Genomic DNA, 27,683 nt, shown 5'->3' on the forward strand with positions numbered 1-27,683 from the left:
AAGACTCGAAGACAGTCTTAACTCATAGGACAGTCTTATTGACCTTACTCGTGGATGGTGCCAAACAGGAAAGCTCATGGACAGTGTTTAAACAAAGATTCGGAAAGCCAGGACACCTGCGGCTCTGACTGCAGTCACAACCTGCTAACTCCATAAGGTCTACATTTGGTCCAGCTTGTACACTGTAAGAACTGAAAGAGGGGAGTTGGCTGTAATTCGGCGTTATTTAGTCTAAATTCAGTGTCACTTGTTACTTTGTGACATCGTTGGAGGGGATTAGGTGTCCTGATCTTAGGTGATTAAGATGTCCTGGTGATTCCCTGTGAGACGTGATGAAACAGAATGTGTGTTTGTCTGTGCTCGGGTTTCTTTGGTTTTGGAATTGATTCTGTTTAATGAGGTGCATTTCTACTGATTTTACAGTTATTTAGTGTAATGGAGGTAAATCAGCTGTCACCATATTACATCACCACAGGAGCTTCTCTCTTACTCATACATTATCATGGAAATCAGCTTCATGCTGGTAATTGTTTTTCTCTTTAATGCCATCATTAAGCTGCTGCTGCCTGTTTCCTCCGACACAACAGCTATAGAATGACCTTTTTCCAGCTGCTGAAACACACACACACACCAGAGCCTCAAACGCACCTTACATCCTCTCAGTCTGCTGTTTATTAGTATCATCATTAGTGTTTTAATTTTTTACATACAACCACTCTTCAAAATGAATAAGTTCTTTATTGTTTTTGTTTTGTGCATTAAAGTCCTGAATCTCATTTCACATCTTCTTTTATTAGTTTGAACTTAAATAAAACTTAAAACATACTTTTATTTTAGTTTTAGGCTCTGACTGATCTTAAAAATAACTTTTAGTAATAATATTGTTGATTTTTTTTTCGCATTAAGCTAGTTTTTATTTCTAATGTTAATTATTACATAATTATTTCCTTACCGTACCTTTATTTGAGTATTTAAAACTTTTTTGGTTTACTTCTTTTCTTTGACTACTCTTATTTCACTCTTTATGCTTATTATCTGTCCAATCACAGTTTAGTTCCCACTGCTCTCCACTATTCACTACACTCTGAATGCATCGCATTACCAAAATAACGTGTTTTTGGAACATGTTTTTGAAACATGTTTTTGCCAGACGTTCATACACACACAGAGGAAATTTGGTCTCTCAAAAATCATGGACAAATACTCATACTCTGCATTTACATTTATTATAAAATATATCCACTTACATCACTAAATCCTTACTCAGAGTAGTAACAAAATAATATAAACAGTAGAAAAAAAATATTTTAATTATTACGAGAATTCTGGCTACAGACTACAAAAGCAAAACTTTTTATTCAGTTTGTTTATAAAAATGTAAGATTTTGCGTTCATTCTTTGTTTTATCATCAAAATCTGACCTCCTTTTGATCATGACTTTTATGTACATTTTTAAATAGAGGCTTTTTAAACATCATTCAGATTAGTTTTAACATTGTAATATGTATTTTTTTCTTGTTAAGTATGCTTAATTTTGATTAGTTTTATTGTTTTATTCTATGATTTTTTTTTTTACTGTGTTTATTATTGATTTTCTGTGACACTTGTCTTGAAATTTAAATCTTTAAAATTTAGTTACTTTCATCCTTTCCTGTCGCCTGGTTTGGACCCACTTTTTATATTTAAAAAAATGTTAATAAAAAAAATTTCAAGATATTTGCACTATGTGAAGCTTTTAACCAAATACAAGCCTGAGGGTGACACACATGCTTAATAAACACTAGACTAATAAAGTTTGAAAGTGTGTCCCGCCTAGTGAGTTGCCAATCGTGAAATGCCTTTCATGTGGTTTTAAAAGGTAGACAGTTATGGTGATGATGTAATTTCTGTCAGATTAAATATGTGTTGCACGGGAAGAAATTTTGCCTCTGACCACGTGACTGAAAGACGCGCCGCAATTGGGTCGCCACATTGTATCAGCTTTTGCACGTAAATCTGGAGACGAGGTGTCACGCTTTAGCTTAAAGCATGGACGTTAAAAGCTTTTAAAATAAGATTATATAGTGTTTTTAAAATTAATTATTTTGTTATAGACAACCTTGTGCGTCAGAAAATAATAATTTGCCAAAAGAAGTAAAAGTCTGAAAATGTTGCTTTTCACAGTTTGCAGTGAAACCGTTAATATGCAGAAATCTAATACACAAAAAAAAAAGAAAAACACGTACCAGTGGATCTGAGTAGTGTTTATCAGACTTGACACGTGGACCAGCACTTTCCAAATAGTGTGAATCCTTGAGTTCATGTATGCAAGTCTTTTATTTTTCACAGATTTTGTTAGCCAGCTAGCATACTTTTGAAATGTTTAAAGAACACGTCTTTGAATCCATATGCCGCACTGACAGATAAACCCTCCCGAATTACAGCGCAGAGGGGAATTTTTGTGCTTTTTTTGCTGCTTTGGCTGCGGCTCCATGCTGAACCTGTTGTAAATGGAGTGTGGGTGTGATTGGAGCAATTAGAGAGGCTTTTGTTGGGCTGTGGGACGTTTTCTCTTCATTCTGCATTCACACACACTCAGCTTTTCTACACACTCCTGCCTGCTTCATCTTCCACCCTCCATGTTCTTTGTGTTGTTTTATGCGAACACATTTCATATTTTCATGGTTATTTTTAATCCCTGATTGCCCTAAGAACATCTCTACACCTTTTTTTTTGCCTTCTCATAAATGTCAGGCTCTAGCTAGCGAGCTTGTTAACTGCTAGTAAATGAGCTTACATCTGGGCTTTCGTTATTTGCATTGGCAGCAGCCGAGCCTGTTAAAATATACGCCAAAACAACAACAGTCATCTTAACTCTTGTAGCGCACACGTTCTGTAAAGAAACATTTTCAGGCTCCACAATGCTCTCATCTAATTGGGGACATAATTTGGCTCTTGATCTTATTTAGTGATGTCATAGGTAGCCCTAAATCAGATTTATATCGGTCATTAAAAAAACATAAAAACAATTTTTGATAATATTATGTTTAAGCCAAATACCCAACCCAGAAAGTTTTTGATACACAAATGGTGGTCCAGTCTCGGTTGTGGAGTTGCTCATGGATTTGTTGTGTCTGTTCAGATGGAAAAAAACAGCCAAATTGTATACTGATAACTACACCTCCCTCTCTGTCTTTTTCTCTGTCTTTCTTCAGCGGGTCAGCTAAGTCAGTCAGCATATCTCTCGCTCCAGCTCCCCTACACCGTCCTGGGCCTCGGTCGCAGTGCCAACTTCCTGGATCACCTTTTCGTTGGCATCCCCCGACCCCCCGGAGTCAAGGTACACCCAAGTTTTTACTTCCTTTATCGCTCTGCCTAAAGTTAAAAGCAGCCTGAATTATGGAAAGCAGAAGTCAAGTGCACACGACGCTCAGTTCTCTCTCTCAGTCCGTTTAATTCACCCTCTGCTCTTCTTCTACATTCAACGCGAGAGAAAAATCCGACTCTCTTCAGCAGGCATCTGACCTGCTGACATTCTGTTCCTTCTTCTCTTTCCACTCATTTTTCTTCTTTCACCTTTTCTTTTCACCTTTTTTCCATCTCCTTTCTGCTCTTCCTGTGTTCTCTTATCTTTTGCTTTTTTTTATTCTGCTCCTCTTTCTTTCCCCGTTTTTTCATCTTGTTTTTTTTTCCATTCCTACTTTTCCTTTCCTCTTTCCTTCTCTCATCTCTTTGCATATCTGACTTATCTATTCCTTTAGTCCTTTATATTTACTTTCTTTTTTCCTCTTCATCCTGTTTTTTTTTCTTTTCTGTATTTCTTCTTTCTCCATCACAACATTCCCCTCCGATCTTCTTCTGTCTTTTCACCAATCTCTTCTCGCTTTCCTGCTCTGCTCTCTATTTTCTCATATATTTTATCACTTTTCCTTCTATTTTTTTTCCCGTATATGCCCCAACCTGTTTCTTCTTTTCTCGTTTTTTTTTCACCTCCATGTCTTGACATCTTAGCTTAGATTTCATTCCTCCTCTTGTCTTCATGCATTCGTCTTACCTCTTCCGCTCCTTATCTTTTCGGTCGTCCTCATTTTCTATTCCTATTCACTTTTTACCTTCCCCTCTTCTCTACCCTTCTCATTTTCTCCATTTCTTTCACATTCACCCTTCTTTTTCCTTCCCTTCTTGCCTCTTTTGTTCTTTTCTTTCCATCGCTTCTCGAGCTTGACACTGTGCACAACACTCCATCCACTCTATTTCCCTAAAATAGCTTCACAGCTTGTCCTAACTGCACACTCTTGTTAAAGTGCGTGAGAAAACAGAGTCATAATGCGTTATTGTTATAGATGCAGTTTTGAAAATGAAAATGTTTCCCTCTGGAGAAATCGCAGAGAACAAGAGAAAGATGAGTGCAGTGCTGGAGATAATTGTTGAATGAGGATCTTTAGAGGCAACGATATCTCCGTAATTGATTGAGCAGCTGTGTGTCGTACATTAAGGCTCGTAAAGGCAAGTTATGCTTGTTTTTGCTCTGCGTGAGCTTCTGCAGGTGCAAAACTGATCAGGGGTCTGACTCCGCCCACTCATCAGTGTCTAGAGTTGTTTTTTAACTGTTCAACCCTAAGATAAAGCTCCTTGGTGGGGTTACAGTAGGATGGTGAGGCTGTGGTGAAGTTAAAGAGATTAAAGTAGGACTCAGGATCACTATACTGTATGACATCAGCGTTACACCAGGGAAGTAGGGTTACAGAAAGGTGGTGGGTTCAAATGAGGACAGTGGGGTTACTTTAGGACAGCAGGGTTTACACAATAAAGGAGGGTAAATAGAGGAAAGTTGTGGTTAAGCTAGGATGAATGAAAGGGGACACAGTAGAGTGGTGATGTTAGGGATGAAATTTAATATTCTGATTCTGATTTAGTTATTGGTCTTATGCATCCTACAGCACAAGTTTTTTTTTTTTTTTAGCTCTGTTAAGAGTTAGTCAGGATACAGCGCTCCTGGAGCAGATAGGATTAAGGGCCTCGCTCAAAAGCTTAACAAGGGGTCTTGAACCTGAGCCGCCACTGTCCCAAGTCACGGTAATGGGACAAAGGCCGGATTATGGGAGCTCAGAGTTCCTGTAGACAGCTAGGGAGGCAGGGGTATGATGAGATACAGAACGGTAGAGGGGTGGAGGATATGATCAAACCTTTGGGTTACTGCAAGAAGGGATGTGATAGGAAGGAGAGATATTAAGTGTGGTATCTGGTAGGCAGGGTCGCAGTAGGATGGGGGAGTTACAGTAGGTGGGATTATAGTAAAAAAAAGGTCTAAAAAAAGGTTTTAATACAATTAAATTTACAGCAGACGCCCTACATTTTTAATCTCTTTGTACATCTGAGCAGTCGAGAGTTAAGGGCCTTGCTCCAGGGCAACGTGGTGGTGCTGGGGTTTGAACCGTAGTCCAATGCCTGAACCACTAAGCTACCTCTGACCGTTAGTAGGACAGGGGGAATACAGAAGAATGACACCGTGGGATGGAAGAGGATGTGTGGTGTTTGCATGTTCTCCCTGTACTTGGTGGGTTTCATCCAGGTACTCCGGTTTCCTCCGACAGTCCAAAAATTGCCCGTAGAGTGTGAATGAGTGTGTTGGACTACTGGATGGATGGATGGATGAATTGGGTGGATGGATGAATGGATTGGGTGGTTGGGTGGGTGTTGCTGTAGAATGGTGGGGACAGAGTGAAAAGATGGAGTTATGGTCGGATAATGGGTTATTTTCCAATAGAAGGTGATCCGGTGGAACATTATCATAGAAGGGTTGTGAAAGTAATGTGAGGTTTTGGCAGTAAAATTACAGTATAGCAGTGGATTTATGTGAAAATGATGTGCTGAAGCAGGACAGAAAAGGTTACAGTAGTACTGTGGGGTTACGGTAGGTCTGTGTGATTATAGTAGCATAGCGAAGTTACATCAGGAACACAGGGTTTCAGTAGGACAGCGGAATTAAACGTCATGACTATTTTTGCATTTCATTGTGTAGCTAATGTATGCTATTATACTCTGTTTTTTTTCTTTTGTTCTCACTGTTTCTCTCTGTCTCTCTGCAGGACACTAGAAAACAGGAATGGACCGCCATAATCCCTAACTCTCAGCTCATAGTCATCCCATATCCAAATAGTGACCCTCACAGGTACACACACACACACACACACATTCTTTTTCGTTCTCTGTCCCTCTTGTTCTCTCTCTCTCAATTTTAGCTAAGATGGATATACATTAATTACTTTAAATGTTAATTAATGTTAGATAGCTAGAGGCAGGATCAAACGTTATCAATATTTGATGTCACTGATGGAGTTTGTTAATGCAACAGTTTTCCCAAAGTGGACTATAAATACACTCTCTCTCTCTCTCTTTCTCTCTCCCTTTCTATCTGCCTATTTATTTTTCATTTTATTTCTATTTTCCCTTCCTTACACTTTATCCACTTTCTTCTCTGTGTCTCGCTCCTGCACGCACTGAGTTTGGATGGAGATCTTTGGTTTCTTGCCAAAGAGTTTATATATGGATCTGTCTTTTTTAAAATTTATTCCCTGTCTTTAATTAAACAGCGAGACTTCTAATTATATGTAAGGTCTAGTAGCTGTAAATAGTTTGAGAGAGAATGAGTGTGTGTGAGATGCCACGGGCTGCGAGAGCAGTGGGGAGACGCCGTCAGGTGTTAATGTTCCTCAACAGTGAAGATGTGAAGCTGAATGCAAGTGCAGGGAAATTTCACTTTGTTTGCTGTCACTGAAACACCTGAGATGTTTTGAGCGTGGGGACATTTTTTGAGCACAAAAGGTTCAGCTGTCCATTCCCAGCCAGGGAAGCTCGGGGGACATCAGTGGGAAAGCGGCAGGTAGCTGAAGGGAATCAAATCTCCGAGCCGTGACATTAATAGAGCTGGAGCTGGGAGAGGCCAGCGCTGAACACAACAGTAATGAAAACGCTGTACGCAGCACGAATGCTAGCGATTGTGCTAATACAAATGTTATCAGGTTTATCATTAGATGTAGTGAGAGAACTAATTCTGGCGTTACTGCCGGCATCAGCTTCAGAGGTAGTAGCATTGATGTCTGTACTGAAGATGTCCCTGACTCAGGACAACAGGACACAATGAGATGAAAAAACTCTAACGAGGTGAAAGAGACTGTGGTACTGATGAGAACAAGTGGAAAAGAAGATGAATAGGGCTGAAATATGGTATCAGTCTCACCCAGGTGGAAAAGTGAATTCTCGGATAGGATCATATAACACCATTTATTTAATCTCCTGTTTTTTTCTCTCAAAATCTTTAGTTTTTTTGTAAATATTACTGGTTACAGACACTACAGATTTTTTGTGGGGGAGGGGTATCCTTAATTCTTTCACTGAATACTTTAATTTAAAGGGAAAATCTTGTACAGGTCATATGCTTCTAGAAGCTTACACCAATTTTATTATCACTACTCCTAAAGAAAGTTCAAATAACTAGCATTTTTTAATTTTTATTGTTTGAAGTGAGATGACGTTTGAAGCGCTGAAAAAAAAAAAATTGGGGGGGCACATACAGTATAAAATGATAAAAATCATCTCTCTTAAATGGTTAATTAGAAACTTGAAGTTTTTTTTTTTAGGGAAGCAAGATTGGTCAACTTCCATGTTGTATAAACTTCAGAAGTAGCTTCTTTAGCACACACATTGTCTGTATTATATTATTTAAAAAAAAAAAAATAAATTAAATCAGCACTAATACTGTTTTGGCCGAAGAAAAGATGAAGATCTTGATTAGCAACCAAGAAACAGTAACCGTCCTAACAGAGAATGCCAAGAAAAACCCTAACCTACCCAGAAACACACACCACAACCTGATAATCTCTGTGCTATAGTCTACTGTCTAGCTTCTTCAGAGGGAACTCCATATTTGTAAAATCAGCACATCATGGTATAAAACATGGACATTTCCTTTTGTGTGTGAGAGATTTTTAAGACATGCAAATATGAAAAACTTATGCATTAAGGGAATCTTTAAAAGTCTCTCTCTCCCTGTCTCTGTCTCCCTCTCCCTGTCTCTGTCTCTCTCTCCCTGTGTCTCTCCTTCCCGGTCTCTGTCTCTCTTTCCCTGTCTCTGTCTCTCTCTCCCTGTGTCTCTCTCTCCCTGTGTCTCTCTCCCTGTGTCTCTCTCTCCCTGATGTTCCACAGCTGGAGCGCTAAACTGTACCTGACTCCCAGTAACATTGTGCTGCTGACGGCCGTGGCACTGATCGGAGTGTGTGTTTTTATCCTGATCATCATCGGAGTGCTACACTGGCAGGAGAAGGTCAGCGCTCACACACACACACACACCTAAACTAAGCTCCGGAAAGGTGTCCATAAGGTAGGGTTCGTACAGGTGCAAAATGTATGCCGAGGTACACGCTGTGTGAGTGTGTAGGCTGAACAGATGGGTCAGACTGAGCAGATGGGTGTTTGTGTCCCTGACATCACTCCTTCACCCTCCAACACACACACACACACACAATAAAGACGTGTCACACACTAATACACCTAACCATGCTTTCAACTGATCGAATCTGTTGTTCATTACCACCAGAACAGACCAGTGTGTGTGTGTGTGTGTGTAACCTGCGCAGGTGTGCACATGCCATCAGTTATTAAGCTCTACTACATTTTTATCAATTTGCATTTCAGGAGCAGCATTTTTCATCATTATTAGGTGTCTGAAAGGAAATAGGGCGATAACACACACCTCACAGAGCGTCCAAGACTAATATCATCAGTGAAAAACTAGTGAAAAATATACACACCCCTTAGCAGACATTTGTAAAAAAAAAAGAAAAAAAAAATATTATAAATCACTCAATTGTACATGACCACATGATCACATCTTTCAATTAAAAATAAATAAACAAAATAGCTGTGGCTTGTTCATCAGATTAAAAGGGCTAAACCAATCAGTGGATAAACAAGTCCAGTTTGGATTCGAGCCATTTTTTAAAAAACTCTAAAGTGCGTCTTTGTTGGCAGCGATGCTAAAAAGGAAGAATCACTCTCGAGGCTAACAATTAAACCAATTCAAATTAAATTAGGTTTATTTATGTACTCTTCAAGCTGCGGCGGAGACAAAATGTACACGAAGAAAAGTAATTACGTATATGAGTATATTTTTCAGAGACGGTTTCATTTAGTGTTTGCAAACAGCATCGAGAACGCACGGTAAAGGAGAACGGTTTAACGGGGATGAAATTTTATCAGAATGTAGTCTAACGTGACCTCGTATCAGCTAGTCGAAATGGGTCTGGGGTGGAGGCGAACTACTTCGGGGAGATTTACGGTCATGGTAGGTTAACCTGCTGCAATAAATATGATTGATTATATATGATTGTATATGATTATAATCGATCCTTGGTGTCGTTACAAGATGACATTCGACACTGTATTCAACCCTGAGCGTGGACGTGTCGGGGTTAACAGCTGTGTAAGAGGCACAAATAAATGCCAGCGACTCAACATAGGTCAAAAAAAATTATATATATACTGTATGTGCTTATATGGAAGCCTTGCAGTTTTTAAGGGGGCGGCTTCAGACTGTGTATTTGTTTGTTTGTTTTTCTGGATATGTCAGGTAAAACAAAAGTTATTATTATTTTTATAAGGTGTAAAAATAACACCACCAGAATATGGGAATGATGATTGTAGAACTCTCTTAATGAGCATATTATTATTATTTTTTGATCACAGAAACAACCGAAAACAATCTGCGATCAGGTCTATCTGTGCTATTTCTTGGCCTTTGTGGCTCAGTTTGTGCTGAGAAAAGATATGTCACTCTATACTGCACAATCCTGAGCCCTATATATGTTTATTAAAAAAACAACAACAGCAAAACAAATAATGGCTAAAAGGCTAAAATAATGGCTAAAATGTTTGATAGGACTGTCAATCTCTCGCTTTTAAACTAAATAATTCACATAAGACACCTTTTGTAAACCTCGTCTTGGTTATGATAATTTTCTACAAGTAATGCTTCAATACACTTCAATAAACTATTGATTCACTATGATTCGATCCGGCACTGATACAATTCAATACATGTTGAGAGATATTTACTTTAGTTAAATTTAATATTTACTTTAAAGAAAAGTCTCCAGGAGGTTTTTCTTTAAAACTTTTTAAATGAATGAATACTAAGTTTATAATAATTACACGTCTCACCAGCATCCCATAGCATTAACTGTGTAATAGTTGTTTTTTATTTCTTACTTGAACAAATAACCTGCACAATGGACCATGATTTAAAATAATAATAACAATAATAACAATAATTATAATGTTTTAAGCGCAAGACAGGACAGAAGTATCATGTGGGTGAAGAAAACATCTTGGCCTGCTCGATGGATTTCCGATTAAAGCAATTATTATTTTTCTCCGTACACCACTAATGTTTAAACACGAAGCATTACACGTACGTCACATTTCATATGATGGTTTCTCACACGGATTAACACTACATTTCAGATAATGTGTTCCCGCATAATAAAGATGGTTGGAATAATTTATGGCAGTTTGCCTGCTTAAAACACAAAACAATGCTGAAGGAACGAGTGGAAACTTTTGCTTTCCTTCCACCCACAGTTTCAGTCTGGCACAAATAACACGCACCAGAACTTGTTAAATCAAGCTCTTGCCAGGAGCGTTTGGAAGAAGAGTGAAAACATATCCATCTTGCAGAGACTTTAGAGCAGAATGTTGCTGCTTTATTCAGTTGTCTTCCATTTTGAGACTGAGAAGAAAAGCTTCTGCAGATATTCTGAATATATCTTCAGCAGATCGTCTGTAATATTACACCTTTTACATTTATTATGATCCAACTGAATTAACAACGCAATTCTCACAAAATCAGCTAGGGACATCTCTACGCCTTTGATTGTTCTCATGATCTATGAAAAAAATGCATGTACAGGTCTGTGCTAAAGTCTTGACCCCCCTCACTTCTTCTTATTTTGCTTTCAAAGCTCCAAACTTTCTTGTATTTTGAATGTAGTCTTGAGAAATTGTTCTCCAGGCTTTCTGAAGGATTTTTTTGTCTCTCAGTTTCAGTCTAGTCCCTGTACGTGAGCAATTTCGGAGGAATGTTTTTGTTTGCCACACAGTGACCATAAAAAAAAGCATCTAACTTAAGGCATAAACCAGTGGGAAACACGAGCAGATGATGACAGATGATCAGGACGGTGATTAGTATACTGCTGATGCTGAATGCTGGTAGTAGCGGTAGAGGGGAAATAAGGCTGAATCTAAATCATTTCATTGACTTTCATGCAAAGAAATCTGGACTTCGGTCAACATACAACCACTACAGGCCTAATCAGCCTAATCTGCATGCCTTTGGACTGTGTGGGGGGGACCGGAGTACCCGAAAGAAAACCTACCAAGCACGAGGAGAACATGTAAACTGCATGAACACATACCTGAGGTGGGAATCGAACCCTGGAGGTGCGAGGCGACAGCGCTAATCGCTAAGCCACCAGTACCACCACAGAGCTGTTAAATGTGAACCCTTAGATGTGAGTGCTGTGAGACGAAGTGCCTCTGGCCCTTTACTTAGTGCTCACTGGAGGCCTGAGTATTTTTCTCATGCCCTCGGATTTTAGCTGTAAGTCTTACAATCATCTTGCTTGTATGTGTTGAGTAATTTACTAGTGCTCTCTGTAGGTTGGAAACCGAAAAGAAAAAAAAGAAATAGAGTTGAAATGACTTACTGATAAAACGAACAACACTAAAATGTTTAGAATTTCACACCTTAACATAATTTCGACATACAAGTGCAGTCCACCATTTTGGTTTCCTGTAATGCCAGTGGAATTTATCACTCCGTTAATTTCTCCCTAACGAGCAGGTGATGCAGCAGAGCTTCAATCCTTTAGTCTGTCTTTAACATTGAGTCTTCTCATCTGTACACTCTACTGATCATCTCGTGAAGCTTTAACTTCCATGCTATAATACTCCTCACTGTCTCGCTCGTCATCATGTACAGATCACTAACCCAGGGGCGTGTCAATGGATTGCATTTTGGGCCTTCGAGTCCAGCTTTTACCTCAAGGTCCTGTTATGTTACAATTACGGTTAATATGAATCATGTTTTCTTCCCCCTCCTATTAAAAGACGTTGTCACTGCACTAGCGATAACTATTGCAATAACTCTGTCACATCAGCACACGACTGCATGTTCCCGCAGCAGAACAAAAAATCTTCTGCTGCACCAAGCAAGAAACTTCACAATATGAAACGATATTAATATCTTTATGGACAATAAGGACAATCAAGTATGCCTTGGTTTTTTTTTTTTTGTTGATACTAAAGTAAGTGCACACTAAAGGCTTTTGATATACGTGTTTAACAATCACACTCGATGGAGAAGCTGTTTTCATTAACATTTAAGTGAATATGTGGAAGAAGAAGGAAAAAAAGCGAGGGATCTTATTCAGAGTGGTTTCTACAGGAGTCTTTTTTAGACCGTGTGTGTCCAAGCATGATTGTGTGTGTGTGTGTGTGTGTGTGTGTGTGTGTGTGTGTGTGTGTGTGTGTGTGCGTGAAAGCTCTGTGTGTTCTCTCTCTCTCTCTCTCCATCTGCTCTCTTGATTATTCACGCTGAGAGCCATAATTACTCAGAGAAGCACTCCGCTCCTGCACAACTACATTAAAGTAACTGCTTGTGTGTGTGTGTGTGTGTGTGTGTGTGTGTGTGTGTGCTTCTGTTCGACTGCACCGAGTCTGTTTGTGTCCAGCTCTATTTCAAAGACACATTTATCAGTATGACCTGATTTCCATTTCTCTGTCACCTAGCATTCCTTAGTAATACATGGCTGTGTTCCAAATGGGACACATTACATGTAGTGTACACCACACACTGTTTCCTTCACTGAGTGTGTATGTGTACGTACAGTATGTGTGGTGTGGAGTGAGGGGAGTGTGAAGTGTTGCGGATGAAACATTATCTCAGTGATGCTCGCTCAACGTGATTTACACAAAATGACGAACAGCACCGGTTGTTCAACCTGTCAAACGAAAAGCAGCGCAAAACGTTTCACATCCTGACGCCGGTACGCAGAGACGCACCACACGGATCCTATTTATAGTTAAGCACTTCACTCCTGTTTCTATTTTTAGCACAAACTTATCCGATTCATACATTCTGTACTGTAGCTAACGCTGTCGTCTAAGCATCTGACCTGGTGCTACCGGCGAAACCATGGCAACCAGAATTAAACTAAAGAAAGACACGCCCGCTACAGTATTTGCCAACAAAAAAAAAAACACTGCTAGTGTTTAGTCAATCCTGATGTTGTGGAGAAGGAGAAAGTGTGCTGTCATGGATTAGTCTCCTTTAATAGCACTTAAAGGAAGGCTTTATACCACAGTTGTAAAAAAAAAAAAAAAAGTTTGTAATTTTTTTAAATCATTTCAAATAATTTCAGTTATGTAAAATTAAGCAAAATAATTCACTGGCTGGCGGCACGGAGGCGTAGTGTTTAGCACCTCCAGGGCCACCTCAGGGTCTGTGTGTGTGGAGTTTGCATGTTCCCCCATGCTTGATGCGTTTCCTCCAGGTACTCCGGTTCAAGACAGATTAGTTTAATTGGTGTTCCCAAAATGACCTGTAGTGTGTGAATGTGTGTGATGTGTACATGTGTTCCTGGCGACGGATTGGCTCCCTGTCCTGCAGGGTGTACCCTACCTCGTGCCCGAAGTCTCCTGAGATAGACTACCAGCTTCCTGCCCCCCTGTATGTAGGATTAGCCATGCTTGCGTCTTCATTCGCGTGGAATTTAATTGCATACTCTTAAGCATGTTTTTAAAAATGTACAGCGCCATGTGTTGAATTTTGGAATTAACTAAAGTTGTACGTGTTACCATTAGGTGTGTGGAATGAAGGATGTTTATTAATCACACACTCATAAGTGCGTATTAAATAAGCGCATAAGTGCGAATACTATGAAACAAAGCCTATGTGTTCCCTCAAACTTGGCTAAATACATCTGTGAAAACCCCATTAAAATCCGTTCAGTAGTTTTTACGTGATATGTGCACAAACAAGCAGACAGACAGACAAAACTAAAAAAAAACAGCTTGATGTGCTCCATTACTCATCTTCGTCCCATCAAATTTTGTCCCAAATATCTTTAATGTACAAACACGCCCACCTTGCAGTTTTATAATATGTGTAGATTAGGGCTGCAACTAATGATTATTTTAATAATCGATCAGTTGGGCGATTATTTTTCCGATTAATCAGATAAAACCTAAACGCTTTTTTAATTTAATGTTTTGCTTATAACTATAAAAACATAAATCAGGTTATTATTTATGCATAAAAATAAACTTTTAAAAATGCAAAAGCCACATATAGAGTTTAATGATCTTTAATTTTGACATTTTAAACCTTAAATGAAATGTAGTATATAATACACAGTGTATATATATATATATATATATATATATATATATATATAGTTTAAAAAAATACACTGACATATTCAGTTAAGATATAAACAGCTAAAATAATGTTGTTGTTTTTTTTTATAATAAAATGATGTGTGCATAAGGGAAAAAAAACAAAGTAAATTACGTTTGTTACAAGTTAACTTTGTAGTGGACTATAAAAAAATCTGTAGAAATGCATAAAGCTTATAGTCACAAATGTACTGTTATTTGCATTCGCTAAAAAGCACAAAAATCACTAAATGTAATATTCTACTGTTATTCGCACCGTGTAATTTAAGCTCATCTAAAGTAGCGCTATTTAACTAATCTAAAGTATCATCTAAAGTATCATCTAAAGTAGCGCTATTTAACTAATCACTATTGCTTATGAGGTGATTGCGCAATGTGATGCTAGCGAGTAGCACGTGAACAGATCTAGCGCAACTGTCCCGAAGTTAGCAAACAGTTTAAACAAAAGCACTTAAACTATACAACTTTTACACGATGGAGATACAGTTTTTACTGACCCTGCTGACGTTTCGCCATCTGTAACACCAACACGTTTTCTTTTTAAGTGTTCGTGCATGACATGCCATGAAAGCTCGGTCTTGCATAGCGTGCAGGTTACGGTCTTCTTAGAGGCGTTTAATGTAAATCGCTCCCATACTTTGGAGGCCTCGGGGCGCACGTTTTATCCTGCAGACGCTTCTGTAACCTCCATTGCGCGAGCGGCTGCGTATCTGGGTGTATCTGTGTGTATTTGTGCATCTTGTGGTCGCGCTCCTCAGTGACATGAGCAGCCCAACTAATCGGTAACAGCATTCGTTGACAACGAATTTCATTATCGATAATTTATCGATTAGTTGTTGCAGCCCTAGTGTAGATAAAGTCGTACAGATGACAAATGATTCAATTAATTTTCAGGTTTTAGACTGTTTTGCAAATTTTACTATTAACATGTTAGGTAATCACAAAACATCTTACTATATATCCAGTTACAAATGGCAGATAGTCATGGAGGTCACTGCTGGCTTATCTGCCACTAAACCCAAAGAAAATGTTGACTATTGTGCCAAATTAAATGTGATATTAAGTAAGAAAAACTTAAGAAAATATGTATTTCAGACATATGGACCAAAAAAACTACTTTATGATTGGAAGAAGGTAATTTTTATGGACATGACCTTCGACAGGCACTTTTGTTTGTCTTTCAGTCATTAGCTTTATACAAAATGTTATCCAAGGCATTCATTTTTGGGTCATGCTTAAGATGCGTGCTTCATTTTAGTGCTCTCAGATGGTTCAGTAAATATAAAAACCCTGAGAATATTTTGGATAGTATTAAAGGAAGTATATTTCGTATATGATGGAATGCAGCGCTGCTACAGAAAATAGAAAAACTATATCAGTGACAATCTACAGAGACAAATGGGCACTACAAGGAAGTCAAAAAAGAGGAAGAATATAGAGGAATATAAAGCAGGTGAAGCTTGTCTACGATGTATACATATATATCGTATTTAGGGACTTCAGACAGGACAAAAAAACAATAGCTTAGAGCTTCAACCAAAATGTTATCCAAGTTATTGGATCATTACATTTCTAAATTTTTATATTTTTGTAATCTTTTTCTATGGCCTAGGAACATTTCTCTGATATTTCAACATATTAGAATTTATTGTTAGAATACATATACTCACCTAAAGGATTATTAGGAACACCATACTAATATGGTGTTTGACCCCCTTTCGCCTTCAGAACTGCCTTAATTCTACGTGGCATTGATTCAACAAGGTGCTGAAAGCATTCTTTAGAAATGTTGGCCCATATTGATAGGATAGCATCTTGCAGTTGATGGAGATTTGTGGGATGCACATCCAGGGCATGAAGCTTCCGTTCCACCACATCCCAAAGATGCTCTATTGGGTTAAGATCTGGTGACTGTGGAGGCCATTTTAGTACAGTGAACTCACTGTCATGTTCAAGAAACCAATTTGAAATGATTCGAGCTTTGTGACATGGTGCATTATCCTGCTGGAAGTAGCCATCAGAGGTTGGTTACATGGTGGTCATAAAGGGATGGACATGGTCAGAAACAATGCTCAGGTAGCCGGTGGCATTTAAACCATGCCCAATTGGCACTAAGGGGCCTAAAGTGTGCCAAGAAAACATTCCCCACCCCATTACACCACCACCACCAGCCTGCACAGTGGTAACAAGGCATGATGGATCCATGTTCTCATTCTGTTTAAATTCTGACTCAGAAATCGAGACTCATCAGACCAGGCAACATTTTTCCAGTCTTCAACTGCCCAATTTTGGTGATCTCATGCAAATTGTAGCCTCTTTTTCCTATTTGTAGTGGAGATGAGTGGTACCCGGTGGGGTGTTCTGCTGTTGTAGCTCATCCACCTCAAGGTTGTGCGTGTTGTGGCTTCACAAATACTTTGCTGCATACCTCGGTTGTAACGAGTGGTTATTTCATTCAAAGTTGCTCTTCTATTAGCTTGAATCAGTCGGCCCATTCTCCTCTGACCTCTAGCATCAACAAGGCATTTTCGCCCACAGGACTGGCGCATACTGAAATTTTTTCCTTTTCACACCATTCTTTGTAACCCTAGAAATGGTTGTGCGTGAAAATTCCAGTAACTGAGCCAATTGTAAAATACTCAAACCGGCCCGCCTGACACCAATAACCATGCCACGCTCAAAATTGCTTAAATCACCTTTCTTTCCCATTCTGACATTCAGTTTGAAGTTCAGGAGATTGTCTTGACCAGGACCACACCCCTAAATGCATTGAAGCAACTGCCATGTGATTGGTTGATTAGATAATTGCATTAAAGAGAAATTGAACAGGTGTTTCTAATAATTCTTTAGGGGAGTGTAAATATGTAAATTCAGATACAGTGGGGCAAAAAAGTATTTAGTCAGCCACCAATTGTTCTCCAAAAAGTTCAAAAGTTCTTTCACTTAAAAAGATATGAGAGGCCTGTATTCATCATAGCCTATTCATCATAGGTATACCTCAACTATGAGGGACAAAATAACAGAAAAAATCCAGAAAATCACATTGTAGGGTTTTTAAAGAATTTATTATCAAATTATGGTAGAAAATAAGTATTTGGTCACCTACAAACAAGCAAGATTTTTGCTTCTCACAGACCTGTAATTGCTTCTTTAAGAGGCTCCTCTGTCCTCCACTCGTTACCTGTATTAATGGCATCTGTTTGAACTTATCAGTATTAAAGACACCTGTCCACAACCTCAAACAGTCACATTTCAAACTCCACTATGGCCAAGACCAAAGAGCTGTCAAAGAACACAAGAAACAAAACTGTAGACCTGCACCAGGCTGGGAAGACTGAATCTGCAATAGGTAAGCAGCTTGGTGTGAAGAAATCAACTGTGGGAGCAATTATTTAAAAAAATGGAAGACATACAAGACCACTGATAATCTCCCTTGATCTGGGGCTCCACGCAAGATTTTACCAAAAGAACTGTGAGCAAAAATCCCAGAACCACACAGGGGGACCTAGTGAATGTCCTGCAGAGTGCTGGGGCCAAAGTAACAAAGGCTACCATCAGTAACACATGTCCAGGCCCGTCTGAAGCTAGAGAGCATTTGGATGATTTAGAAGAGGATTGGGAGAATGTTATATGGACAGATGAAACCAAAATAGAACTTTTTGGTAAAAACTCACCTTGTTGCTGAGTTGTATCCAAAAATAAAAACACCATACCTACTGTGAAGCATGAGGGTGGAAACATCATGCTTTGGGGCTGTTTTTCTGCAAAGGGACCAGGACGACTAATCCAACTATCTATAAAGGATAGAATGAATAGTAGGGATGCACCGAAATTTCGGCCGCCGAAAATTTTCGGCCGAAATAGCATTATCGGTTTCGGCCGAAACGTAAGAAAGCGCCGAAAATAAAAGCCGAAATTGTCGCCTCGCCTCTCCCATCCTCCCGTCTCGTTCGCGCTGTCATTACGCATCAAACACGGAGTATGTCGGCGGTTTGGAAGCACTTGGAAGCAAGTTTTGTTATTGTTAAACAGCCTTATTACTGTTATTTATTATCAATAACAGTTTGATTGCTTAATTAATTTGTAGTTTTTTTAATACAAACAAAAAGAAAATATTTTAAACATGTTTTTTAATGAAGCCATTTTCGGTTTCGGTATCGGTTTTCGGCCAAGTGCATCCAAAAATTTCGGTTTCGTTTTCGGCCCAGAATTTTCATTTCGGTGCATCCCTAATGAATTGGGCCATGTACTGTGAGATTTTGAGTGAAAACCTCCTTCTATCAGCAAGGGCATTGAAGATGATACGTGGCTGGGTCTTTCAGCATGACAATGATCCCAAACACACCGCCCAGACAACGAAGAAGTGGCTTCGTTAAAAGCATTTCAAGGACCTGAGGTGGCCTAGCCAGTCTCCAGATCTCAACCCCATAGAAAATCTTTGGAGGGAGTTGAAAGTCCGTGTTGCCCAGCGACAGCCCCAAAACATCACTGCTCTAGAGATCTGCATAGAGGAACGGGCCAAAATACCAGCAACAGTGTGTGAAAACCTTGTGAAGACTTACAGAAAACGTTTGACCTCTGTCATTGCCAACAAAGGGTATACATGTATAAGTAAGTATTGAGATGAAATTTTGTTATTGACCAAATACTTATTTTCCACCATAATTTGCAAATAAATTCTTTAAAAAACCTACAGTGTTAGTTTCTGGATTTTTTTTCATTTATTTTGTTTCTCATAGTTAAGGTATACCTGTGATGAAAATTATAGGCCTCTCTCCCATCTTTTTAAGTGGGAGAACTTAGACAATTGGTGGATGATTAAATACTTTTTTGCCCCACTGTATATCTCCATTTCTTATATTCTGTATGTTCATTTTACCAAATACGAGCTAATTTTGCTAACTGTCTAGGTAGTAACGTTTGGTAAACTAGTTCTTGAGTCTAACAGCATCGATTTTTATATCATAATTTTTCTTGTGATCTAAATGCAACGTTGCCATAGTAACCACCATCTGATCATCAGCAGTTAAAAGATTTTTTTTAGAGACTATACACATTACATGTATTTTTATGAAAATTATCCAAGCCATCAGGATTGTAGACTGCCAAGCTATTTAGTCATTTGGCAGCTTTTAAGATGAAATAACAGTGCTGTATTGTGGGATACAGATACTGTTCCTTGAAGGTACTGCACCATCATCCACGTATATCTAGAGTACTGAACCTAATCATTATTAAAGTGCAGTTGTTTTCTGTAGGAAACATTAGTGCTGTTGTTGTCTGTTTTCTGTCGTGTCCTTTATTAAACGTTTTCTCCTTCTCTTTCTCTATCTCTCTCTCTGTCTCTTCTTTAATATCTTTCTCACGCTTTCCTTTGCTCAATATTTCTTAAACCCTACCACGCTCTCACCCCTGCACCCGCCCTGATTGATGTGGCTGAAGCAGATAAGAGTGAGGTGCTAACCTTTAGCGTGAGGGAAAACAGCATTGGAAGTCAAGCTCGCAGATCCTTCCATCTCGACGGGCCGTTCCGACTGCATGGCTCTGTGAGCAAGAGAGGAAACGAAGGCATGAGGGACCCGCTCTAGTAACAGTTAAAGACTATTATAAATGGGAGGAGGGCCGGGTTGGGCCAGGGGTACCATGGGCGGGGCTCCAATATTATAGCTTTGAACTAAAATAAGTAACACTTCATTTTCCTTTATATAACACAATTACTTACTTATGCAGTCAATACTCTCAGCATCAAATAAACCATAAATAATCTTAACAAAGTAACTTAACATATTATTTAGTAAATATTAAATATTTCTTAAAATAAAATAAAACAAAATAAATCTGCATAGAAGGCAGAAAAGTAGGTTATGACTAAAATGAGACAGATAAACAAGCAAAAAAATGTATTAACATTGTAATAATAAAAATTGTCAAGAGTATCTTATAAAGTGATATACTCTTTAAAAAAAAGTATATAAAAAAAACAGTTGTTTTTTATTTTACACATTCATTTTCAAAATGTAAACATTTATTAGGTTTTAGTGATAGATAGATAGTAGGGCTGCACGATTTGGGAAAAATGTCACATTGCGATTATTATGGTCAAAATTGCGATTTACGATTGCGATACGATAAACAAGTGGTATGACTCAACTTGCTTGTTATCAAGGTAAATGCACCCACATTACTAATAATGCTGAAATTTTAATTTCTCAACTGAGATATAGTGTACAGTGCAATCTAGCAACTAGAAATGAACAATGTTTTCTAATTAAAACAAAATTGTACAAATTTAAATAACAGTAACATCTTTCCATTATTGAATTAAATTACATTAAATTAACTTTAAAATAAAATTAAAAAGTCAAAAGTACAGATAAATAAAACAAATACCCATTTTAAAAAAATCATTTATACATTTTGTCCCAAAACAGGGACATTTAAGGAGGATGTAACATATACTTTATTGGTATTCTTATCAAATCACTCACCATTTTTTATCTAATGATGAAGAAGAGATTAAAGGAAAGAAAAGTGTCCTTTAAACATATGAATTTTAAAGTCATACTAATAATCATGAAAATAATTTAAATGAGACATTTCTAGTGTTCTTTGTGACAGATTTCTACACTGTATTTACATTTATTCTTAAATAAATCTGTTAATGGCTGTCCTCTCTAACATACAGTTAAATAGCTTTAAATATGAAAAGATTAAATTAATTTAACATACCGATGGCTAAATAAAGTCTATGCCAACCCGGGGGGTTAGCCCATTAGCTAATGCTCTACCTAGCCAACCTGACAGGATTTTAAATTAGTTTTATATTCATTCGTTTAATTTTTTAAACTATGTAAAATCTAGAACATATAATACAATATAGTAAAAATTTATTTGCAAAATGTATTTTTTCTAAACCAGCAAAAAGAAATGTATAACTTTATGTCTGTGAGGTCATGTGGTGGATTCCTGTTCATCAGGCTACAGAGCTGTAATTTAATTACAGATTATATTAAATATAACTTGTCTAAAATATACCTAAACTTCAACCTTAACTCATTCAGATACACATCGCTAGCATTTCACTTATTTTACAGCCACAGAGAGAAAGAATAATCTTCTTTACCTCAGTAATCTTCACGGTGTTTTAGCATCTGAGGTAAAAGATTCACAAATGAGTCGAATCATTGAGTCGGGTTTCTTAAACGGCTCTTTGAATCAGTTGTGGGATAGTCGGGAACCGACTCGCAGAGGAGATCCGAAGAGCCGACTTGAGGACTCAACTGTCAAAAATAAACGGTCACAATATTAGAATGTTTTATAAATCAGATCTTAATATTGGAGTATGTAAACAAATAACTTATTCTTATTGTATTTGATTCAAATTAAAATACGGTGGTGCCTCAGGATACGAATTCCCGCCTTGTGTATTTTCACCTTAAACATTTGCCACGGCAGATCAATCATTTTCGACATACGAGCGACCCAGACGGTCATACGTACTGTACATAAGCCAAGAGAATCGAGTTTCCTTTTTTTTTTTCTACTTTGCATTTTTTTGTGAAAACATAGCACTATTGATTATTTAAATTTTGTTAATGTTACGATTGTTTTTATATGAAAAGTGTTGGAAATTGGTAATATTGGTAATATTTTGGGTGGCTGGAACAGACTACAGTATCTGCATTTACATAATTTCCTATAGGGAAATGTTTTTTTTTTTATCCTCATGCACGTTGTTAGCATGTTTTATGGTGCTTTTTATTCGGCACGAGCGCTTGCTTTTAGGCAGGAGAACTTATCCAGCATGGATTTAAAAAAATATGCCACGATGACCCTTGCTGATAAGGGAAAAAACACACACACACACACACACCCTCGTGATGTGTGAGTCAGTTTGTCCCAGCTGAGAATAGACACCAATTTTACTTTGGCTGAGGCAGACAATCATCACACTTTCTCAAACACACACACACACACACACACACATATACTCGCGTGGCTGTGTGTTTTATCAGTGCGAGACAGAGTGTGTCTGGTTCAGGCTCTATCAGTGATCGCACCCAGAGGTTTTATTCTGCTGTGAAGTGCGCCATTGTGTATGTAATGAGTTCTGCTCTCTCTCTCCCTATGTGTGTGTGTGTGTGTGTGCTCGCTCACATGCGCATGTGTTAAGAAGCTGTGTGTGATGTTTTCATAGTCGTTCATAGCAAACACATGTCATTATTGCCATTAAAGCACAGTTTAATGTTTTTGAAGCACCTTGAATGACAATTCAACTCCCTCATTAGAACACACACACACACACACACACACACACACACACACTACATGAAGCAACAATTATATGAAACCGGGACGAACACAATGTCCCTCTTACCTTGAATGTAGTCGAAGACATTTCTATCCAAGACTTTATTGAGATCTTGTACAGTGTGTCCAAGTAATAATCTTAAAAGCCTGCTGTAATTGTGTCATCTAAACTCAGCTTAAGTGAAGCTTAATGGAGCTAATGCTGTTTGTGTTCATAATGTTTTCACAAAGATTACAATATATACTAACATTTGGCAAGGTTAGGATGCAATGTTGTCATTTTTCAGTACAGCAAAATGTTCCATCCTATTATAATGACATCATACCTACATTTAGCATTGCTAAAGCAATTTAATTATCTGTGCTTATTGTAATTATAGTATAATTTTTGAGCATTTCCTTAGAAACATATCTAAGGTAAATGTTAAAGACATTTCCATCTTGTTTTTTTCTCTTCTGTTTTTTTATACGTGTTACCCATGCTAAAAAGTGTCTCACCTAGGTGAAAAAGTGAATTTTCAGATAGGATCAAATAACACCATTTTTCATAATACTCCTTAATGCTTCTTATCTGATTCGTGCTTCATTTTTTAAAAATATGCATACACGTACATTTTTATCAGATAAAAATATTTTTTTTATTAAAATCTTTCAATGTTCTTACTTGTCAATCAGATAACAATTTAGATTAGCCAATTCAGATTTCACATTAAAAGACATAAACCTGAAAAAGTGTATTATTTTGAAATGATATATTGTTAAGCTATTGCAATATGAATTTGACATAATTACAGACAGTAGAGGTTTTTTTTTACCTTTTAAGCTTTTACCAAAAAACAATTTAAGCAACTACATTTTTACCAGTCATATGCTTCTAAAGCTTACATCAATTTTATTATCTCATAAAGAAATATGAATCGTTTGCATTGTAAACAATTATTTTTAGAAGTGAGAAAATATAACGCTTAAAAGTGGCTATTTGGGGGGCACATATAAAATAATCTTTTCAAAATAGCTAAAGATGGCAACTTTAAATTTTTAGTAAAGCAAGATTGGTCAATTACATATTGCATAAACTTCAGAAGTAGCTTCTTTGGCACACACATTTTATATAATATATGTAAAATATAAAAAAAGTTATACAGTATATTCTTTTGGCCGTAAGAATGTACAATTCTAAGGCAACATACTGTAAGCATCATAGGATCCAGGACAAAACATACAAAAAGTACTTACGTTTGGTCATGTTTTGGCTAAAGTAATAGATTTTTGGTAATTTGTTAGTGAGACTAATATAAAAAAAAAAGGATTCAGTTTGCCAGGAAGCATAAAGATTTGACTTTGGAGCAATGGAAAAAGGGTCATGTGACCTGATGAGTCCAGACTGACCCTATTTCAGAGTGATGGGCGTGTCCGGGTAAGAAGGGAAGCACATGAAGCGATGCACCCATCATGCATAGTGTCCACTGTACAAGCCTCTGGAGACAGTGTTATGATCAGGGGTTGCTTCAGTCGCTAAGGTCTAGACTCGAATGTACTAACTGACCAGAGTATCACATCTATGGAGGTTTTCTTCTTCCCTGATGGCACGGCTATATTCCAGGACTCAGAATGTGTAAGAATGGTTTCGGGAGCATAAGGAACCATTTTCACTCGCGGTATTTAAAGTTAAAGATGGTTTAACGGGATATCCGAGTGTAAGACTTATAGTGTATATATTCTAAAAATCATGCTATCGGTTGTGTTGCAGAAAGCAGATGACCGCGAGAAGAGACAAGAAGCTCATCGCTTCCACTTCGACGCCATGTAAGGATCCGGGGTGTGTCATGGGGAAAAAAGAAGTTTCATCATAAGCATTCATCTCACTGAAGAATTTATTTAATAAATTATTTGATGTTTCACCCACTGGATATATTTTTTATGTTTCTTGAATTGAATACGTTATTGAATGTGTGAGATCTCTGGGAAAGTGTGGCGGTTATTCCTCACTTCTGATTTTTTTTTTTGTTTATGATTGTTTTATTTATATATGGTGGACGTTTACTTGAACGTTACATTACATTATATGCTTATAAATGATGCAAACAGGGAGTATTGATTTTGACAAAAAGCAATGAAAGATTTCAGTGCCATTTTATTTGTCCTTTCGGCATAAAGTATTAAATATAGTTTTTTTTGTTTTTTTGTTAGTTTTTTTTGCATACGCTACAAAAGGGAAAAATTGTGTCTCTTGGGCAAAAGAAAAATACCAGGATGAGTTTTGGGAGATTAGTCTTTATTTTTAGTGCTTGTTTTGATGTGCTCAAACAAAATAACTGCACCAGTCACATTTGTCTGGCTTGCTCTTTTTTTGCCTGTGAATAAAACTGAAAATGTTTTCTGTACTGATCAATAAGAAATAACACTGTATGTATGCATTTTGAACCTTTTTGTCTTACTATAAGAGTGCATTCAGTGGTCTGTTCAAATGGCCTTCAATCAAGTAGTGTTTAGTGACTGAAGTTTTCTTCCCTTGTTTTGCACTGCCAGTAATGACATCATCATTTTACCACCATGTGCTCACACAGTTTGGAAATTGGCAGTCTAATAAAACAGCAGAGTTTATAAGGTTATGTTTAAAAAGCAATTAAAGTTGAATTGGAGGTGTACAGGATGGCGCAAAAGTCTGGATGCTTAGGCATTTTTTATTGTATGTGGGTTTTTTTCTGATTTCAAACCTAAGATGGTTATGAAGCTAACAATACAAGTACAGTAAAAAAAACAAAAAACAAAATCAAAATTATTTTCCTTTTGTCCAGCAGATTGTTGTTTGATATTATTTATACTTTTAAATACATTTTTGCTTATGGATCCAAACTTTCGGGCCACCCTGTATTAAATGTTGAAATGTTTCAAACTTACAATCCTGCTTTCAGACTTTAAGCTATAATTGCCATGTGATAATAATTTAGCCCATTAAAGAAATAAGGTTAAGTTCATAATAAGTCAGCAAAATGGACATGCACACTACGTCTCTGACCCCATGACCCTTAACCTATGAAATATGAAAACTCTGCATAATTTTTTTTTAATCTGTAGAACAGTTACACTGTTAATTGATGTGTTAGTTGATGTGAAAGGTTTTTGTTTGAGAATGCAGTTTTAGCATTAATAGAAAGGTTAGACTGTTTTTTTTTTTTTTTAATTGTTTGTTTAAACACATTACTATGGACATGTGTGCTTAGTACCAATAAGGGAACTGATTCGACTCCATGGTGGAACTGTACCTGTACTTTCTAAGTTTACAGCCCTGAACAACTTCAGTAAACTGTTTAAGCTGCTGAGGACGTGTGAAGATTTAGACGCCGATATTGCACAAAGCTAAACCTGAGGCTATAAAGCTTCCATTACTTCTTAGCTACACTAGCCTAAAGGCTTCAGTGCAAAATTTAGAAAGCAAACATATCTTGGGTACAGTACATTGCCACAAGTAAGATTTGAATGTTTGTGCAGACAGTTTATCTCAAGTGTGCATATTTTGCTCAAGTTTTCCATTAAGAATGTTAGTTTCTTGTGTTAGTTTCATGTTGACCCGTTAGGTCCAATCAGAGAGAAGCTGGTGCACAAATGGGAATAATGGGAATAATGGGAGTCGTGCTCATCCTTGTCTTTGCTCCAAACAGCTTACATACTATGAACAATAAAACGATGATCAGTGTATAATAAGTGAACATTGAAATTGTTTGCGATCTTTATTTTGATTTTTTTTCTCTGTGAACGTGTTTGTTAATAATGTATGATTGTTAAGAGCTTTGTTAATAGATCATAACATCTAAAATGTTATATTCCATGATCTCAAAGTACTCATTTTTACTTTTTATTTAACTTTCACTTCATTGCCTTATTGAATTACCAGATTTTTTTTTTTGCTGTGGGTAATACAACTTGGTCATTAACACAGGTGGTGGTGTTTGTATTTTTGATTATTTCTAGATGTGTATTAATTTTTGTGCAACATTGGGTTGAATGTGAATTAATTCCATTTCTGAAGTCTCATTCTCATTGTGAAGTGTTTTCATAATGCATAATTAGTCAATACTTTTTAAAAATGTTTTTTGCATGATATTAGACCCCCCCCCCCCCCCCCAGTCTAAAAAGATCAGGTTCTAACAACTTTTATATTGATTTGGTTTGCTGTTCACAAAATTACAGGAAACAGAAAAAAAAAATAAAAACCAAATAATGTCTGAGGTACGTAAGGCTGGATAAGCCCTCATAGATTTCTTTAGTTCATTGGTTAGAAATACAGCCATGGAAAGCAAAAGCCAGAAAATAAATGGTCTCATAATTAATATAAAAAAACTATTATTAAAGATGTTCATTTCACTGTTTTTGTTCATGGGTCCAAATCTCCTGAACACAATGAACAACTTCTGCATTAAAGCTTTGGCTCAGTCTGGCCTTAAAGCTCAGTTTAGCAGCTCACACACACACACAAAAATAATGAACATCCTAATACCGGCCTAATGAACCACAGCGAGGTTGGGAACACACCAGGATTACATTCATATGGACTAAACACTACATATGTGGAACCCTCGGGGTGCTTTGCAGTGTTTAGTCCAGTAAATGGCTCCCTGGTGCCGACCCTGGAGCGTTCGTGCTGCAGAAATCCTGTGTGTTACGGATACAAATGAACAAAACTCAAAAATATCCGTTGGACATTACATGCAAAATGTTTTAAATTAGGTATTTATATACAGTATTATCTGGCAAATGATTGTATTTTGATGGCTCTGTGTATTTATAATAATGAATAAGAGTTTTAGGAGGAAATGTTGTCATGTGCCGTGTGAAAGCAAACCAAACCACATCACTGCAGCAAACTGATAAAAATCACA

At 37.4% G+C, this 27,683-nt stretch overlaps 1 protein-coding gene across 1 annotated transcript in view; it reads left to right on the forward strand.

Annotated features, from left to right (window-relative positions):
• The window catches only part of itfg1 (integrin alpha FG-GAP repeat containing 1), a 154,111-nt gene extending 127,291 nt beyond the window's left edge, over positions 1 to 26,820 (forward strand). Inside the window, exons 15-18 of the mRNA XM_053491718.1 lie at positions 3,195 to 3,319; positions 6,069 to 6,151; positions 8,185 to 8,302; positions 24,554 to 26,820. Of these exons, the coding sequence (XP_053347693.1) occupies positions 3,195 to 3,319; positions 6,069 to 6,151; positions 8,185 to 8,302; positions 24,554 to 24,613 (386 nt within the window). The 3' untranslated portion in view covers positions 24,614 to 26,820. The remainder of the gene's footprint in view (positions 1 to 3,194; positions 3,320 to 6,068; positions 6,152 to 8,184; positions 8,303 to 24,553) is intronic.
• The last annotated feature ends 863 nt before the right edge of the window (positions 26,821 to 27,683 follow it).

The sequence above is a fragment of the Clarias gariepinus genome, chromosome 3 (assembly GCF_024256425.1).
Source record: "Clarias gariepinus isolate MV-2021 ecotype Netherlands chromosome 3, CGAR_prim_01v2, whole genome shotgun sequence".
Lineage (NCBI taxonomy): Eukaryota > Metazoa > Chordata > Actinopteri > Siluriformes > Clariidae > Clarias > Clarias gariepinus.